The 20,695-nt window shown below is 33.5% G+C and overlaps 2 protein-coding genes across 4 annotated transcripts in view; one reads left to right on the forward strand and one right to left on the reverse strand.

The window, feature by feature from the left end:
* Nucleotides 1–20,695, reverse strand: part of LOC106078478 (thioredoxin domain-containing protein 15-like) — a 33,087-nt gene that overhangs the window by 4,484 nt on the left and 7,908 nt on the right. The window contains exons 1-2 of one of the 3 annotated variants that reach the window (XM_056021041.1): nucleotides 9,601–9,689; nucleotides 322–1,040 (exon numbers count right to left, since the gene is read on the reverse strand). In XM_056021041.1, coding sequence (XP_055877016.1) covers nucleotides 322–1,040; nucleotides 9,601–9,604 — 723 coding nt within the window. In that variant the 5' untranslated portion in view covers nucleotides 9,605–9,689. Of the gene's footprint in view, nucleotides 1–321; nucleotides 1,041–3,452; nucleotides 3,617–9,600; nucleotides 9,690–20,695 lie in introns of those variants that run through there. The other 2 variants (XM_013239356.2, XM_056021040.1) reach the window with 2 other exon arrangements.
* LOC106078479 (elongation of very long chain fatty acids protein 6-like) lies at nucleotides 9,804–13,873 on the forward strand. Its single transcript, XM_013239357.2, has one exon. The coding sequence runs from the start codon at nucleotides 9,974–9,976 to the stop codon at nucleotides 10,772–10,774; it is 801 nt and encodes a 266-aa protein (XP_013094811.1). The 5' UTR covers nucleotides 9,804–9,973; the 3' UTR covers nucleotides 10,775–13,873.

Genomic DNA, 20,695 nt, shown 5'->3' on the forward strand with positions numbered 1-20,695 from the left:
GGAGATAATTATGTCCTTCACATATTGTTGTGCTAATCAAGTTGTGCTTATTAGTTAGAGACTTCAACTCTGCATTATCAAGTGCCAAATGCTAATGAAAAAAAAAACAACATTTTTTTAAAAGAAAGGTTAGAGTTAATAAAGACTGCTGGGATAGTTGCCTAACCCGCAGCCAATGAACCATTCACCTGTCCCATAAAAATACTTTCGAATATTACTATCCATAAGACCTGAAATTTGCTTGAATAGATTGTGAGGAAGATTATTTTGAAAAATTTAGGGATTCAGTATAAAAGGATAACAAAAAAATATATATTTTACCTTTCCCTGAGTATTAGCAGTTGTATTTTTGAGAGTACACTGAAATCTTGTTTTCTTGCCACCATCTGTTCCATTAACAGTCATATTGGAATCTTTGATAAGATCTTCACTAACACTTAGGCTTCCATTTGTAGTATCGGATGTATTATAAGATCCATCTTGATTACTAGAATCCTCTCCAAAGTCAGATAGAAATGAGTTCAAGAGGGTCTTGAATGTGTACAGCAAAGGAAAGTATCTACGTCTCTGTGGAATTTGTTCAGAGTCTTGCTCATCATCATCCTCAACTTCATCCTGGTCAGAGATCGCCTCTAATATTGGTACTTCATTCATTTCTGAGGTGTCTATTTCATTTGCTTCTTGATTCACAACATAGTCAACAGGTTCTATGTGCTCTCTAGAATCAACAGGGTCAAGTTCTCTAGCCACATCAGATTTAGGGCTGTTGTCAACATTTACAAGTTGTATGTCATTAATATCATCGGTGCTGACATAATGCTTATCGACTGACTCTTGGCCTTCTTGTATATGTGTGTCATCTACCTTTCCTTCTCTGGTCTCATCATTTTTATCATTAACCAACCATTTGGAGTCTGCAATCTTTACATCTTCGATACAATCTTCACCAAAACATTGATTCCTTAGAAGTTTTTCCGTTGATTCAGCATAAGGATTTCCTCTTGAGAAAAGCAACACAGTAGAACAAACTAGAAATGTCACTGTAGAAAGAAATCAAATGTTACTCTTAACAAAAATACAAAGTAATTCAATATCAATATTTTACTGAATTGATATGTGAGCCCACAAAACAAGGCAAAAAAAAGGCTATCTAACATTTTTGAGTCACACAAGAGTATAATGAGGGATAAGATGCTATTGTCTTAAGGGAATAGTAAGAACAATAATTTAACAAGGATAAATCATTTTTAAAAATGTAGTGTGGTGGAAATATAATCACACTCAAAAAGTATACAAATTATTGCTTTGGGGTGAGGGAATGTTGTTTGGTAACTTTAGCACTTGACCACATGGACCTTACCCTCTTTGATATAATATCTATTTTAAACTATTACATTACAGTATTTATCTTTTTTTTTGTATCTAATGGAAGATACTTTCAGTTTTTCCCTAGGTCTAAATATTACAGAGCTACAAAATTCCAACTTAAATATTCCAAAATAGCAGTGATTGGGCTAAAAGTGATCAATATAATATATAATATATTATATTTGTAAATGAGAGTTTTTCAGATCTATCTATATGTGCTAATAGATCAATAGATACTAAATCTGGACTGTCTAGTTGAAGAATTAACTAGAGTTGAGTCCCTATTAGCACACAGGCATGAGTTGTCAGTACCTTGGTGGAAATAGTTTAATTCTGCTTTATTTTTTATAGTTCTGTATTTAACTACTAAATAGGTATAATGCAGGCTCCATATTTTTACATTTTCATTGAATTGTTTAGATATTTCTCTATACAACATAGATCAGCTTAAAATCAAGGTAGACAAGTATGAACAATCATTTGAATTTTTCTGAAATAATGAACATGGGTCCGGGTTAGTGGGATTTTTTTAGCTAAAGACTCATTAGCGTATTAGCTTATAAATAGATGGAGAAACATGATGTTAGATAGATTGAATTAATGAACTAAAATGAAATAGGCTGGGGTGCTCACTCTTTATCACTCTATTCCCCCAGAGCAAATCATGCGAAGAGCAGTTTATCAAGCTTAAAATTCCCTTAAAAATTAGAGATTAATATATATATATATTTTATTTTTAAACATATATTGGAAATGTCGATGGTCTTAGGCGACCCCTGACAAATGGTCATTCGATCCCCAAAGGAGTCATGACCCACAGGTTTAGTACTCCTGTACTACAGTTACCGTTCTGGTACTTACTTATAATTAATATTTAATAATGTCTATAATCTATATATATTACATGTAAAGAGTAGTATAGACTAGTATAAAGTTATAATGTATAACTTTCATGACTACTCATGAAAAAAAAAAAGTATAGATCTAGATCTAGTCATCAGTGTAACAGTATATATAGTAATACTAATAGTTAGTAGATTAAGTAGTGAAAGTGAGTCTCTTCGGCTATACGCTATAGTAATATGGCCATGTAAATAATACCCATTTATCCTACTTCATATCTAGATCTATAAATCTAAATATTTTTTATACTAGACTAGTGACTAGCCTTGAATACAATAATATAATGAAAAGATAATATGTACTACTTTTAATAGAGACTTAGTAGAGTCTAGATCTATGATCTAGATCAGTGATGCCCAAAATAAGGCCCGCGGGCCAGATGACATGATACCATCCAGCCCGATGAAATGTCAGCACAAAGTCTTAAAAATCCGGCGGCATTCTTGGTTTGAGACGCAAATAAAAGATTGTTAAACTAAACTACGCCAAGAGAATGGAAGTTTGGTGGGAATATTTACTAAAGAGACAAGAAAATGAGTCAGTTGTAAACAACAATATATATATATATTTAACTTTTAAGTAGATATTATATAATATAATTATTTATAAGTAAATAAATGAAGCTTTTTTTCTGACGCGTGAAAAAGAAAAAGTTTTAGATAAATTTCAAATATCCCATCCATTAATTAATGACAGTAGTCAGTAGTGAATAGTGACAGTAGAGACTTGAGTAGACTTATCATCATGTCATGATCTTATGACTTATCTAAAGACTAAATCAAGTAAATCTTATATAGTCTAGATCTAGAGTCTAGACTTATTCTTATTCTAGATTTTAGTAGATATGCTGCTTTTATTACTAATTACTAATATACTTAGTCTTAGTTGACTTAGACTCTTATAACTTACTTATATACTCTTAGTAACTCTTAGACCTTAGTAATACTAGATTATAATTACTAATATATAATAAATATAATATAACTAATAACTACTACTAGATCTAGATAATCTAGATCTAATTATTCTAATACTAATAGTAATAGTAATACTACTTTATTGACTTTAACTTTAAGTTAAACTTTAACTTTTTTTTTTAGTAAAAGAAAATGTTAGTGTTTCGCTCTAGAGTAGCAGATCTACATCTATTATAGTATTTAATTGATACTGGTTATAATTACCAAATGTCTGAACATCAATAAAAAACATAACTGCTGAAAAGTAACTCAAAAGGACTTTCTTTTAGTTTATTATAGGATATAGTTTATAAACTATCATCCATGATATTTCAATACCCTGATCTAAAGTAATAGAGAGTAATCTCCCTTAAACTTGGAGGCTAGCCAGGTTTTTCTTTTCTTATAATCTAGACTAGAGTTATATATATATATATATATATATTTATATACATTTATTTATTTAGTGGGTGGTCAATTTCAATTCAAACAATTAAATCTATGTAGGCCTATATATCTAGATGATTTCTATGAGAATGTACTGCTGGTGTCCGTTAAACTATATGTATGTATCTATGTATTTTATCTTAGAAAACACAGACTTCAAAAAGAAAGATGAATAGGCCTACGTCATACACGTGTAGGCCTATATGTATGTTGTTATATAATATGTAGATCTATATATGAATGGCTATTGGTCATTATTGACTCATAATTTGAGTTTTTCGGCATTTATTTGCGTACCATATACTGTGGAAGTCTTATTGTCTATGTGTATCACCAAGTCAGCTAGTTCTTCTTCTGTCCCTTCTAGGCCATCTATGTCATCAGCAAAGCGCAATTTAAGTAATTAGTATCACTTACCAGCATCACATATAAAATTCTAGAACACATAATATAATATGTAGCAAAATCATAAACCACTTCGACAAACATAATGTCCTTACACAATACCAAAATGGCTATAGGAAATATAGATCATGTGAAACACAACTAATAGGAGTAATTGATGATTTTTCAAAAGGTTTAGATAATAGATGCTAGACTATACCTTGCTAAATTTTTTCCAAGGCTTTTGACAAAGTTCACCACCATAGTTTGCTTAAAAAACTAAAATATTTCGGCATTAATGGTCGATTGCATCAGTGGATTAAGGATTTTCTGATAGGGAGAGAACAAACTGTAATATTAAATGGCTCTAAATCAACACCAATAACAGTAAACTCGGGTGTACCACAAGGAACAGTCTTATAGGTCCACTATTATTTTTAATTTACATAAATGATTTACCAAATTGCATTAGTTCAGGAACAAAAATCAGATTATTTGCAGACTACTGCATAATATATAGAACAATAAAAACAACACAAGACACAGAAATTTTACAAAGATAATTAGATGAATTACAGAAATGGGAATCAAATTGGAGCATGTCTTTCCACTCAGAAAAATGTCAGTTATTAAGAGTAACAAAAAAAAAAGTAAAACAAATTAATTTCACTTATCTTATTCATAGTAAACCGGTAACACAGACTAAAAACGCAAAATATCTAAGTGTTATAATAAATGAAAAACTTTCATGGAATCCCCATATTGATGAAACTATCAAAAAATCAAACAAAGCATTAGGGTTTATTAGAAGAAATTTCTATAAATCAAATAAGAACATAAAACTAAAATGTTATTTAACCTTGGTTAGGCCAATAATAGAATATGCATCCTCTCTTTGGGACCCCTCAACTCAAGTAAACATTAAGAAACTGGAACAGACACAAAATAGAGCAGTGAGATTCATAACAAACGAATATTCACTTTTGACTAGAGTAACACCTTTAGTAAAATCACTACATTTAGAAAGCCTTCAGGATAGATAAGACTTAAAAGTAAAGTAGCAATTATACATAAAACACTGAACCATAATCTTCAAATACAAAAACAAAATTTAATAAAATACTCAGAAAGACACAAAGATACAGGCACATTCCTCATTCCATATGCTAGGACAAATTTTTACTAATACTCCTTCTTCCCTAGTGCTATTAGAGCATGGAATGGGTTGCCTGAGCTAGCCAGGAAAACCGGTGACTTGGCGGAGTTTAGGTCATTGGTTAATATGCATGACTAAGTGCATGACGCGTATGACGTAATCATCTTCTTTTTTGAAGTAACGTCTGTATTATATAAGATAAGATAAGAAGATAAGTAATTCTTCTTCCTCCATGTTTTCAGAACCTTCGTAGCCGTTGTTCTGGCAATAGTATCTTATCAACTAGTCCAAAATAACCAAAGAACATTATAGTTAACAAGATAGACTTATGATTAGACTTCCTAATCAAGACTTTCAGAGTATTTCAAATGATGCATTTATTCACAACTGGGAAGTCAGTCTTTACACTATCGAGAACATCTTCCATATTATATTAGCCTTTCAAGATATTGAAAAGAGTTGGTGAGAGTAGACAGCCTTGTCTTACTCCAACTGTGGTTTTAAACCAGTCCCCAATGCTATTGTTAAAGTACACCACACTATATAGTGGCCTCCGTGTATAGAGGTTAAATTCTGGATTACTTTTATTATGTTTTTTATTTCACCTTCACCTATCACTTAGTCTTTTGGACATTTGGTGAAAGTGAAAGGTGATATATGAATGATATTGTATGTATCTATAATGACGTAGTATGAAATATAGATGTGTGTTTGACTGTGAGCACGTGTGTTTTTTTTCCTTCACCTTAGATTTTATCAAAGACAGTTTAAATTAAAAGATTTTACAATGCAGGATGATACTAAATAGCATAACACTTTTTATGTAACAATGAATTAGCCTAAATCTGTAGGCTTACACCCTTAACAAACAACAAAAGACCCATATTTCTTATAGCTATATATTAGTGTTATTGTGAACTGAACTGGACTTCTGTCAGTAGAAGGAAAGATATTTGCTCGAGTATTGCTAAACCGACTAACCCACTCTATAGTGGACTAAGAGTTATCTGAAAGCCAATTTTGGCTTTAAGAGCAGAACCTAAACCTATACGCTGCCTTTGTGGCCCTCACCAAGGCTTGCGACACGGTCATTTGTGATGGTTTGTGGAGGATTTTGGCCAGGCTGCGATGCCCATGCTCACCTACATTCCAATCCATTCTGAAGCAGTTTCACGTGGGAAAAAAGGCCAGATCAGACACAATGGTGATATGTCTGATCACTTCCCAATAGAAAATGGCGTGAAGCAGGGCTGTGTACTTGCTCCTACTCTATTCGCTATCTTCTTTGGCATAATGCTGGGTCAAATGAGGCAGCGATTGCACGAAGGCATCGACATCAGGTTTCGTTCAGACGGCAATGTGTTCAATCTTCGACGTCTACTATCCCTTACAAAAACAAAAGAGATGGTCACAGAGGAGCTTTTCTATGCCGATTATTGCGCCCTGCTAGCTCACAATGAACATGATCTCCAGAACGCGTCAACGAATTTGCATACGCTGCCGCCTCTTTCAGTTTATCTATAAACCTCGGGAAAACAGAAGTCATGTTCTAGAACTCACTCAATAAAACCTACTCAGCCCCAAAGATCACCGTAATCGGACAGCCCTTTCACATATCTGGGTAGAATAGTATCAAATGTGCCTCACATTTAAGGGAAGTTGATAACCGTGTGGCCAGGGCCAGTGGCGATTTTGGACGGCCAATCAATGTCTACCAAGCGGTGGTTCCCTCAACCCTTCTATATGGATCTGTGACATAGGTACTATACAGAAAGCAATTAAGATTATTTGAATGCTTTCACCAAAGATGCTTGCGCTCCATCATGGACATACGGTGGCAAGACCGCACTACTAACAGCAATGTCCTTGCGAACGCCGGTATGGACAGTATAGAAGGACTTCTTATGGTCCGACAGTTACACTGGGCAGGGCTGGTATCCTGTAAGGGAGACGAACGTATGCCAAATGCAGTTTTTTTTGGTGAGCTAATAGGTGGTCGACGTAACAGAGGTGCCAAACGGAAACGCTTTTAAGACCAGCTTAGGCGCCATCTTGCCTAGCTGACATAGAAGAGAACACCTGGTTGCATGCGGCCTCAGAACGAGACAGCTGGAGGTCACTCACAAAGGCCGCGGGATACACATTTGAGATCAAAAGAAAATCCGCTGCCGAAGACAGACGCAGACGGCGAAAAGAAAATCTAAATCAACCACCTGCGGGCAATGGTTATGCTTGCCCTGGATGTGGCAAAATATGTAGGTCACAGCTGGGGCTGCATTCCTCACTAATCTTCGGACTCGAAGAGAAGCCTTATTATTATTGTTGTGAACTATCTCGGATTCTTCTGCTAATATCCAGCTTTTTGTTGCTGAGCTGTGAGCTCCTTTGCATTCTGTGACAATGAAAAATAGTGTGCTGTTTTCTTCAGTTGCTTAGCACTGCCGTACAGAGTGTTGGTTATGTTGGGCTGTGCGTTGTGGTAGTGGGGTCTGCCTAATGTGAATTAGGAAGGAGCATTCAAAGAGGATATAGTTTACGGTTTCATAAGGATGGACGCAGTGTCTACAAAGGGTAGGTGTGTGGGGGTTATTTTGTTAAGATAGTACCGGTAATTTAACAGAGGTGTGTGTTCTGTTCTTAGTTGAAAGATTGTTGATTGCTCTTTGAAAAGGGGGGGGGGAGTTAATATATCAGTCCAGTTTGTTTGGTATGGTCATTTCTTTGTACATTGCTCTGCCTGTGTTTCCTGGTGCTCATTGGTTGAGCCACTCCTCTTTGTGATTGTTGACTAGCATTGACCTTAGGGTGAGGTAGTTAACAGGTCTATCTAGTTGTTTCCATAGATGATCCCGCCTTTGATAGTTTATCGGCCTTTTCATTTCCCATGATGCCAATGTGTCCAGGGATCCACTGTATTGTGATGTTGATATTTAATTATGACAACATCTGATGGATCATATCCTCCATAGAGCACACAGCACAACCAGTAGACCTGACCTAACTTTTATATTAACAGACATTATCGACGTTTAAAAAAACTGTCTTGGATAAATCTATAACTTGACTTAAATTATAAATCAGTACCGAATTTTTTTCAATTTCCGATGTTATTGTGTAGTAATTGACCCACTCTAATCGAACTTGATATATAGGCCTAATAGATAACGGGTACATTTAGGCCAACACGTGCATTTCATTATTGGATTGGTTAAACATAGGCCTATATAGTGATGAAAAATAGCGTCGGCAAAAAATGCCGACTAAATAAATTTTTCCCACCAAATGTCGCGACATAAAATAACGCGGAATGTATGTAAGATATTATAGTCAGAGCAGGATTTGAGGGAAGGCAGGCCTGGCTACTAGCAGCCACGGGGAATCCACAAGAGGTAGGGGGGTCCCAACAAAAGAGATTTTTAAAAATATCCGAATTTCAGAAGTCTAGGTCTAAAATGTATATCATCTATCTGCAGCTCTTTTGATCAAACCAGGCCTCCAGAGACTCTCGTGGTCAAATCAGATGATGAAATGGTCAAATATGAATAAGAATTCGAGAATCCTAAATTGAAGAAATTGTACGTTTGTAAACATGATTATAATAAGAGGTAAACGTAGGGCCTAAAACCATAGACCTTAAATTGCTTTCTATGGGGGGGGGGGGGGGGGGCAGGCGATGTATGAAGCTCATCTGTTAAAAATTTCTAAGGCCGACGCTTTACGAAGATGCCATTTGCCCAGCACAACGACCAACGGCCTTCAAACCCGCCATTAACGTGTCAGGTATCCATTAGAGATGGGTGCATTACTAAGGGACAAATCGTATAGCCTGTTGTAAAAAGACAATCGCTCTCACAGAACGCAATCATTTGTTATCAAGGATGACGAATTTTGAAATATGGACATGATAGCGCCACATTTTTTTTCTTAATAATTAAATTTTGATATTTAAAAATACCCATTAAAATAATAATAAAGAAATAATTAAAATATAATTAAAACGATAAGATTCACTAAATGTAGGCCTACATGCACGTAGTAAGCCATATGCAACGTAGAGTCAAGACGGTCTATCATATATTATACGTAGTACGTACGTTACTGTACTGTATGACAATTTATTCTTTACACTATCATTATTAAATTCTTAATAATTAATGAAATTTAAAACGTTACATTCACAATTAGACGAGATCGACACAGGGACACGCGTACGTAGGACGTAATAATCTTTTTGTTCAAAAACGTCAGTGTTTTATAAGATTAAATCTTTTTTATCGACTTCTTATAGGCCTAATTTTAAATTTCAATTATGGGACGTTCACAATATGTCTTTTATCGTCTTTTAAAGAAGATATAAATTAATAAAAGCCTAATAAAAATACATACACATTACAATTGTTTTAAAAATAGGTCTAGACCTAGATCGAGACTAGATCTAGATCTAAATACAAATCTACTTCGTCCCATATATTTTTTTTAGATGAAGGTTATCCAATGTGGCACATTTATTTCTCACCCGTTGTCTAGGTTGCTTTGCTAAACCAGTTTGTAACGACTAATATTATTGGTTAGACTCTCTCAGTTCATCGGAACGACCAATCGGTTTACTAACATCACCATACCGACATTATTTTAGCGTCGGCACTTCCGTGATTAAGCTAACTCATGTCAGCATTGTGTCTGCTGGTTATTTGTATACCATATCCTAACGTACAGACTAAGATCTATAAGCTGATTAAATCAGCACGTGCTTCAGAGCATGGAACCTGGAGAGCACAATTACAGTATTGTGTTTCAGTTTGAAAGAGAATGGCACGAGAAAAAATTCTTGGATTACATGCTTGAGCGATGGACAGATAGCTTTGTGTACTCGGCAATTTACATCATTGTCGTCTTTGGAGGACAGTTTTTGATGAAACATCGCCCCAGGTATGATCTTCGACCCTGTCTTGCTATATGGAGTGGAGTGTTAGCAATTTTCAGTATTGTTGGTGCAGTGAGAACTTGGCCGGAACTTATTTCTGTTCTGTCGAATCATGGATTGCAATATTCTGTGTGTATTCCAACTTATTTTAAAGGAGTTACCAGTTTTTGGTCATTCCTGTTCACTGTTTCTAAAGTATACGAGCTTGGAGACACAATTTTTATTGTCTTGAGAAAACAGCCGCTAATATTTCTTCATTGGTACCATCATATCACAGTATTAATATATGTGTGGTACAGCTATACAGATCATACTGCACCCGGTAGATGGTTTATGGTGATGAACTATACAGTACATGCTTTTATGTACTCCTACTATACTCTACGTGCATTACAATTTCGCTTCCCAAAATTTGTGAATATGGTTATTACATCATTACAGCTAACTCAAATGATTATTGGTGTCCTTATAAACATTTGGATTTATAAAATCAAAGGAAGGGGTGAATTTTGCCAACAGAGTTATGAAAATCTGGGTTATTCTTCAGCAATGTACTTCACATATTTTGTGTTGTTCGCCCACTTTTTCTATACAACATATCTATCAAAATCAGCGCACAGACAAAAAGGAGATTAATGGAGTTTTTTTCTAGAAACATTTTGAAATTTACATATAGTCAATGAAAACAGCGTCTACGTTCTGGCAGTTGAAAAGAAAATATGATAAAAATCGGTACCAAACCTGGATGTTAATTAACACCATTTGATCAAGCAATGTTATTTAGTTTCTAAGTTATTTATAATGTAAATCTATGGATTGATTAGATTTTGAATTGGTTTTAAATTAGAATCTAGTTTGTCTTTGTTAAATTTAATTCTGTTAAGAATATAAAAAAAATGAGGCTATTTTTGCTTCAATAATATTTGTTTACATATCAAAGGGTCTGGGCATGATTGGGGTTTATAATAATTACTGTGAGTATGATTAATTTTTTAATCAAGAAATTTAAATACTAAAATCATTATTATTAACTACTTTTAAGTATTTGTTTTTTGCCACATTAAAAAAAAAAGATGGTTATGATAATATATTATTGTGAGTTGTCTTTTGTTGCATATATTAATGCCTTTTTTTTTTTTTTTTTTTAGGAAAATTATTTTGTAAAAATGTAAGACTTTGAAAAATGAATGAATGAAGATTTAGGTTATGATTTCTTATTGTATTAAATGTATATGAACATGCATATATATGTCCTAGAAACATTATTTATTAAAACATCAAATCAAAGACCTCATTTGCAAAATATTTTCATCTTCAGAATATATTTGGTGCTTCCTTTTATTTAAGACTTATTAGTGATTATTAGTCTCAATGAAATCCTAGACTACATGTGAAGAAAGAAAGAATGTCATTTATAGTATAAATGTGAGACATGGTTAATCTATTTTTTATTTTATATGATAGACCAGTTTATGCTTTTTTTCATCATTTGTTTAGCATATAAATACTAGTAGTTCTGAGTCTGTCAGTACTGTTACTTACCAATCTGTACAAATGAAACACAAAATAATGGAGAATTTACTATATATAACTCATATTAGGTAATCCTCTATGTTTCATTAAGCTTCTTAATCTTATTGTTTTAATCATAATACACATCTGCTTTAACTATTAATAACAGTTATAAGAGTAATGTATGTTTATTAAAGCACCTAAATAATTACCTATTAGATAGTAAATAAACAGAAGTGTTTAAAATACATTTTTGATTGTACCGAAACAAGGCATATCAGTTAAGCATTATATTGGTTAAATTTATTTTGGACATATTTATTACCATTTTTTCCTCTTACTTTAAAAAAAACTACATTCGATTTTCTTTTATAATACTGAAAATATGCTGACAAATTTGTTTGGTTAGTAGGAAATTAAATGATAATAATATAATGGCATTGACGTTTCACATGTTGTTTCACACTTTACCCACATTGTTATTAGCATGCCATAGATTACCTAGTACATCAAAGTGATTATTTATAAAGTTTTTGTTTTTGTTATAGTGTGTTAACCAAATGCTATCCCATTCAAGAAAAATTTTAGACCAGGTGGAACCAGTAGGTTTAAACAGGGTTTTTAAATAAAAAGAAAGTAATAATTCATTTAAACTTAATACCTATTTAAAGTTATAACTTAAAAGTTATTTTATTAGTACTTTTTTCTTAACTATAAATGTTATGCTATTAGTACTTTAATTGTAGTGTACTGGCTTTAGCAGTTAATGACGATGCATGTTGCTATTGTGTCTGATCATGTATATAATCATTCATTTTCTTATTATGTGAATGTAATATACCATATTATCAAATAATATGGGCTTATGAAAAACAAAATATAGGCCTACTTGCAAAGGTTTCTTGTAGTAGAAAGTTTGATTTAATAGCGTGACTTTTGAAAAAAAAAATAAAGGTCACATTGGTTACATTTTTATTTTTTCATCTTCATAATTATTAAAATGTGTACATATAATATATATTAGTTACAGTAGCAGTATAATATTTGATATCAAAATATAAAAACAATAGATCTATTGCCTTCTGTGCTATTGTATTAAGATTTATTTTGTTCAACTTTTGCACCTGACTCAATGCCTTGCATTGTTATTAGATCTTCGACTTATTGATTTCTAAATTGTGCTGGAACATATTCTCTAAAATGACAATAAATACGATGTACCAGTACTGTATTTGAAATGCCTTGCTGAAAGCTATATAGGCCAATCATCTTTTTAGCTACTCAAGTATTTTAGGTCTGACATAATTCACATATTTTTCTCTTTCTCAGAAATTATTTATAATTGGTTAGTTTTTATTTAAATTAATCTAATACTGCTGTTGTCTCATGAAGTTTAGAACTATTTCATGTTTGTTTGTTTGTTATTTGATTCAATATTTATGTGGTAACTGCAGTTATTCATAAATATCAGATCATAATGTGTACTTTCTCAACATAGGAAGACTGCTATTATTTCACAGCACCTTTGTTAGCATGTGTGATATCTGTACATTTGTTTGTTCACTGTTTCATTTGACTTTATACAGTTGTTAGAGACTCCATTTCACTAGTGTTTTGAATACTCATTGTATACTGGAAAATAGCTTTTTGTAAGAAAAACATTTTTCTAAATCTCCATTCCATTTGTTGCACTGCAGTGTGTTTACAGAAATCCTTGCATTTTTTTCTCACTTCATTACCTTTTTTTCATTGCAATTTGATTGCAATGTTTTCATTTTATTATTATTTCTTGTTGTTGTTGAAAGTTTTTTCTTTTTGTTTAGTTGGTGGTGTGTTGTTGTTTTTTTTTTAGAAAGAATCCTTTGAGATAAGGGTTAGGCCTTTTTAAACCTCATTTAAATAGAATCTAATTTGTATTATTAACATTACTTTCTCAGAATTAAAATTATGTTTTGTTTAGTTACTGCATTACCATTCACATGTTGATGAATTGAATGTACATTTTATAGAAATGTGATACATGCAGTTTTCTTGGTATTATTCAATTACTTTTTCTATTGCAGTTATTTTTGTATATTCCCTGTTTCTCCCCTTCCCACTAGAGTTTGAGATGTTCTATTGGATGATACATTTTGTGTTTGTGTGATTTTTGAATGTTATTGATCAATCTTGGGTGAAGATAAATAGATGTACCTGGCAGAAATAAATTTTTTCAGTACAGATCTTTTGTTTTCTTTGTTAGTTGTTTTTAGATACAAAAATACATGTACCCGGTAATGGGAAACAAATGATGATATTGTTTGAAGCAGGCTCCTATGGTAATTTCTCATCTTTCCACCTGCAATCATGTTTTTAAAAAAATAAGCTTGGCTGAATCATCATGATCATCTTTTCATGGACCTTCACACATTTTACCAGAGAAAACTTTTGATTTAAAGTGAATAAAAGCATGTAAACCATAAACTATTCTATCAACACACTTTTTGTGATAAGTGTTGTTTTACCTACTTATTAAACACAAATGTACAATCTCTATTACCTCCAATGATGGAGCTGTACATTGATATCTAACACAAATCATTTACAACTTACTTTAGTAAGTTAATATTCCAGAGGTTGTTCACTTTTAAACATTTTCACAGATCTCAGTATAGTTCAAAGTAAATGTTACTATTTAATACCAGTATTAGTAAACTGATTAGATGTTACAAAATGTTAGAATGTTGTTGTTTTTTTAACACTGCTTGATAGTGAACATTTAAATTTTAAAGTATGAACTGTTGAGAGACATCTAGCTATAAGTGGTAACTTAAAAAATATAATAAAATACAACAGAAAATCACAAATATACAACTTATGATTTCACATTGCTAGGACTAACGTGTATGAAATTTAATTCCAAAAGCATGTTATAGGTTTCTTGAATTATCAAAAAAAAAGTAAAATAAGACAATTAAAATCTTAATTAAACTTTGTGGAGTGTGCATAGAAAGTAATTTTTAATATAAAAGCAATATAAATGGAGGAGGGCAAGCGACTTACTATATAACCTCTATTGAACAAGTACTTTTTTAAAAAACAAATTCAATGTATTCTTACAAAGTGCAGATTACATAAAGTTACTTCTGTTATTGTGTGTTAGATTCTAAGCCTATTATGTTATCAACAATATCTACTTCCATCTAGCAATAACATTCTGTTTAGATATGTTATTATGGTGTAGCAAATAACAAACAATATTCATGATTATAATGAATAGCACTTAGGGACAATAAAGATTATTATTATTATAATAGGAAAGTTGCCATTCATTTATTGATAACCTTTCATTGAATTACTAATATTGAGAATTAATTTCATTATATTCAAATATTTACAAAAGAGAAAAAGATATATTAAAACATCATTGTATAGATTACTGAAATACTAATTACTGCTACTGGTATGTAAATAAAAAAAAAAATCACCTATTCAGGTTCGACAAAATATTGGCATTTTATACAGAAAGATTTTAAAAAATCAAACATATTGTAGGAATAATCTTAAGTTTCCTAAATGGATATTTATGCATTGATTATTATTATTGGAAAGTTTTCAAAGCTTCAAAAATCTAGTCAAGGTTTGTGTAAAATAGATTGTAGATTACAAACTATTTTTTTTTTTCATTTCTGGACTCAAAGTTATGAAACTATGACATTGTAGCTAGTTGTTCATACTGGCTACATAGAAACTGTGCTGTGAACAAAAAGAGTCTAACAGTGAGTGATAAACTAGCAGTAACATTGTTTCTCATGGGTCAGAATGAAGGCTTTAGTCTAGTTGGTGATGTCAGTACAAAGGCTTTAAGTATTTCATTGTTGCAACTTGAATGGAGAACAAGGAAACTACATTGCCATTTATTTTAAAAAGAAAGTTACGATAGTAAAAACAAACGAATCTAAAAAACAAAATGATGAACGTGTTACAAGCAAAGCTTAGCAGTTGCATGAACTTCTTTGTAAGCGACTCTCAATGGGGGGAGTCATTGTTCTTAGCCTACTGGAGTGAATGAGAGATAGGCTTTCATTTTGAGTTTTAAAAAATTTAAAAAGTATAAACAATGATAGGAAATAAATTCAGCTTCCATTGTCCGTTCCCACTAATGGTGTGTCCAGTCCATTATGGGGCTACAAATACAGGAAGGGAAAAGAACGGACAGTATTTATTTTAAAAACAGCTCTTCGGGTAATAGGCCTACTCCCTAGCAACTCTGTTGTTAGTTTTGTAGACATTATTTATTGGTATTTTCCTTCAATTATACAAATTCTCCTTCTTATCTTATTAGAGCATGTAATGGGTTGCCGGAAAATCAATAACTTAAATTGGCAAAATTTAATTCATTCTTCTTCTTCATCGTTCTCATTGTTATGATGGAGTGTTCATATGACTAGACCAATACATGAGATGAACTGCGCAGTGGTTTCCAAATCAGGGAGCTCTCCATATAGTTTTCTTTCTATTGGGGTGATTTGGGGCCAATGTCTTATACGGGCCTCTTGGTAAAGAGAGCAGTTTTGGAGGACGTGGTCGGCATTTTCTGGTGATACTCCAGATGGGCACATTTCACTGGTTCCAATTTTGAGATTCTGGTACATGTGTTTTTAATTCATAGATTGACCTAGGAACATGCGTAGGGCGTAATCATCTTCTTTTTTTTCATAAGTAACGTCTGTATTTTATAAGATAAACACAATTCTGCAATGTTGTTCTGGGTGGAATTGTGCTGGCTTGGCATTCACGAATCGGGAAACACCAAGTTAACAAGATTTTAGTTGTCACGAGATATTTGCTAAGGTTGTCGATATCCTTATGTGGAAAATAAGTAACCAGAGAGATATATAGATAACAGTAGCCTAAACTTTTCATTTACAGTGGGACAAAAGAGTGTAAAATGAATGCCTTAGACATCTGTGAAGCTATCTCAATAAGATTTATATAATACAGTCTTTACTTCAAAAAAGAAGATGATTACGTCCTACGCGTCATGCATTTAGTCATGCTTATTAACCAATGACTTAAATTCTGCCAAGTCACTGGTTTTCCTGGCTAGCTCATGCAACCAATTCCATGCTCTAATAGCCCTAGGGAAGAAGGAGTATTTGTACAAATTTGTCCTAGCATATGGGACGAGGAATGTGCCTTTATCTATGTGTCTTTCAGAGTATTTTATTAATTATTTTTTTTTTTGTATTTGAAGATTATGGTTCAGTGTTTTATGTATAATTGCTACTTTACTTCAGAGTCTTCTGTCCTGAAGGCTTTCTAAATTAAGTGATTTTACTAAAGGTGTTACTCGAGTCAAATGTGAATATTCGTTTGTTATGAATCTCACTGCTCTATTTTGTGTCTGTTCCAGTTTCTAAATGTTTTCTTGAGTTGAGGGGTCCCAAACGGAGGATGCATATTCTATTATTGGCCTAACCAATGTTAGGTTTGAAAGAAGGGAAGGTGGATAGATCAAACTTAACAATGCAATTCTTTGAACAATAAGAGACCAACAATTGCCAGCTCTGATGTAGGGAAGAAGCTTATAGCCACATGTTCATTTTAGGCACAATCTTTCGTTAATAAGAACACGTGCAGAATGTCACTAGGTTAGCTACCTATAGAGTCAAACGTATTTTGGTGTATATAATCTTAGTAAATAAAAGAGTTAGTCTTAGCTTTAATCCATGGATGTGGTGGATTGGAATGACAGGATAGAAAAGGATGCATCTGAACAATGAGAAGGACTTTTGGATTAGGAGAAACTAACGATAGAGGAATGAGGCTCTTAAAGTTTGCCAGCAGCTATAGACTCACTGTAGCTAAAATCTTATTCCCTCACAAATAATCCAGAATAGCTACGTGGCATCCTTCAGTTAATACAACACGCAGCCAGATCGACTATATTCTTTTTCGTTTGAGTTTTAAATCTAGCATCAACAAAGCTAAAACAAGTAGGCCTAATTTCCCCGGAGCAAATTTTAACATGGGCATTGAAATGAAACAATCGTAAGCCTACTAATCCACGCATTTAATAGGACATTGTAGAAATTCAAAGACCTATACATTTTTGAATTGAGGCCAATATCGGAGGGAAATTTGCAAGCTGGTAACTTAATAAACTCGCCCCGTTTATAAAACGCTGTAATATTTTGTTCCTTCTCGACTACGGTACTGTAAATAAAGAGTCGGCTTCGACACTGTACTCGGGTGAAACACATATCTACTTATTCGTGTATTTTTAAATATAATTTGTATTTTATGCTTTCGACTTAAAACCTATGAAGCCTATAAGCCTATTAAAATAGGCTGTAAACATGTCCAGTGGCAATTTAACACAGTAAAAATCTACAGACACGCTGAAATATTTAAGTATTGATTAAATGTTAATTAGAATTAAGGGATGCGTAGTTTATCGCATGTAGGCCAACGTTTCTCAAATTGTAGGCTGGGGGAACGTGAAGTCTTGTCATTAAAAAAAAAATCTTATATATTACAGAAGTTACTTCAAAAAAAGAAAATAATTATGTCCAACGCATTTCGTGTGTCAATCTAGTCATGCATGTTAATCTTAAACTCTGCTAATTCGTTGGTTTTCTTGGTTGATTCAGAACAAATTTAAAGTCTGTTATATTTGTATTGTAGGCCTACTTATTCCACATTTGAGTATCATGCAACTAAAAGTAACAATGTCTTAGAAATGAAGTGAAGTTGTGACATCTTTTAAAATATGACTCTTCATACTGTTTCTGTGAGAGATGTCTAAAACAAGGTCGATTCAAAAGGTGTTTTTTTTTTTTTTTTTTTTACATAGCTTATATCAATTCACTCTATCTCTCTGTCTGTATGGTAAAAAGTTTGTACACGTTATTTCTCAGACACCCAATCTTGAATTAAGCTGAAATTTTCCATAGGCCTCTAATTATTTCTTTGACCTGAGGTATCAACAGTAGGCCTATATTATCCTTCTACTCTTCTAATAACAAATTCAAAGTCAAAAACCAAATCTGCACTTTATTAATGTTTTTCTTGTCTAAAGAATACATTTCAAGACGTCTTCGCCATTACAATTCTAGCGTCTATCTTACGTCAGAACGATCCGATTTCTTTCAAGTGACGTAGGCCTGCCATTATTTTGTAGACTTCTATTGCGTAAACAAAACAGGCCCGCTCAAGATGTCTTTTAGAACACGAGGATGACCTTATTACGATCGACCTTATTACAAACTTACATCCTTTACTGCCCCATACAGCAGTATCCGTCCGTCTTTCCCTAGCTTAACTTTAATTGACCTGCACTCTTGATAGGGTAATGTTTACAAGTTACAACATTAGTATTTTGTCATGTTTGCTTTTGTATTCTTATTTCTTAAACCTCTGACTTGTCTAATACTTTCTCCATGTTAAACTTGTTTGCTGCAATAAACGAAAGATCTCAGAACAAAAACTATCCTATACCTTTTTTTTTTATTTTGTAGGCCTACATCAGATACACAAAAAGACTAGCTATTTATATTTTTTCAAGTGAAATCAAATCGCAATCACAGTTTGTGTTTGAGTCTGTAAGTTTTCAGTGCATTCATATTCATCGAATTGCACCAATATAGTATAATGGGTGCGTTAATAGAGATGACATAGACAATTACTTCAGTGAAAGAAAACATATTTCTTATCGTTTTATGGCGCGATAAAGGCTTTTTTGGTAAATGCATAAACCTAGAGGACGTGCGCGGTCGCCCACGTTGCATACGCCATGTGCCACCCCTGATCACGTGCTGCTTACATTATCGAAAGCTATTAGAGGCATTTAAAAAGACGCAACTTCTCATGTGACTGAGGAGCCCAACCCTTGTCCTTAATGCACGTGTACGGCGACAAGATATGCATTTGTAATCACCAGACGCTGCAATGCTTTTAGTCTATTCCGTGTTTCTGGTGTATTCTTCCTCATCTGTTTGTGTCAGTGTGCTTCTTCGTGTCATGTGTATCTTAGAGTGTGGACGACCTACATCTCTCCTGCCTCCTGTTAGATCACCCTATCTTAGAGTGTGGACGACCTGCACCTCTCCTGCCTCCTGTTAGATCACCCTATCTTAGAGTGTGGACGACCTGCATCTCTCCTGCCTCCTGTTAGATCACCCTATCTTAGAGTGTGGACGACCTGCACCTCTCCTGCCTCCTGTTAGATCACCCTATCTTAGAGTGTGGACGACCTGCATCTCTCCTGCCTCCTGTTAGATCACCCTATCTTAGAGTTTGGCTTTCGGCATATTTGAATGATCTAGGGAATCTATTCCCTGCCGGGATCAAAATACTTGTTCTAAATGCACAAAAGCAAATAAAGGCATTTAGGGCGACCACGTATCGTTATCTTTCGGTCTGTAGGCCTCAATGTTGGCCTCAATAGGTTTGACAGACTACCATCTTTGTTGTTTGTGCCGTGTGAAGTGCCGTAGTAGAAGTATTACCCCCCCCCCTCCTATTTTGTAGGTCAAAGGTGTTTTCCAGATAACGTGATAACATTTCAACCAAACATCTCCTCTTCGTATTGGACTTAAATCATTGCATTTCAGAGGAAATATAAGATCAGGAAAACACGCCCTCTCAAAGAGTTTTGCCTCACAATTGCCCGTGTATTTGATAGAAATTCGCTTATGGCTCACACGTGTAGATTTTTTGTTTTTGTTGTTGTTGAAGAAAAGGAGGGGTGAGGGTAGGTTGATTTTGACAAGTGGGAGGAAGAGAAATGTTGGCCTCTTTAAGTATTGTATTCTGAGCGATGCAGTGGTGCACAATTAAAAAAAAAGTAGGCCTATTAATTATAGATCCATGTGTCATTTTATAGTAAGATACTCTCCCAAAGTTTAAAAAAATTCCCCTCGTTAGAAAAGAGAGACAAAATGTATATTAAATCTCATTAGGCTACTTGTAGAATCTAGTTACTTATTGGAGACGTAAGTATAAAGCGCCTCTGACGGAGGTCACGCCTCTGACGTCTGACGGAGGTCACGCCTCTGACGG

Source organism: Biomphalaria glabrata, chromosome 2 (assembly GCF_947242115.1).
Source record: "Biomphalaria glabrata chromosome 2, xgBioGlab47.1, whole genome shotgun sequence".
NCBI classification, from domain to species: Eukaryota; Metazoa; Mollusca; class Gastropoda; family Planorbidae; genus Biomphalaria; species Biomphalaria glabrata.

Coding starts and splice junctions, on each gene's coding strand:
- LOC106078479 (XM_013239357.2), top strand. CDS start 9,974: ATGGAACCTGGAGAGCACAATTACAGTATTGTGTTTCAGTTTGAAAGA.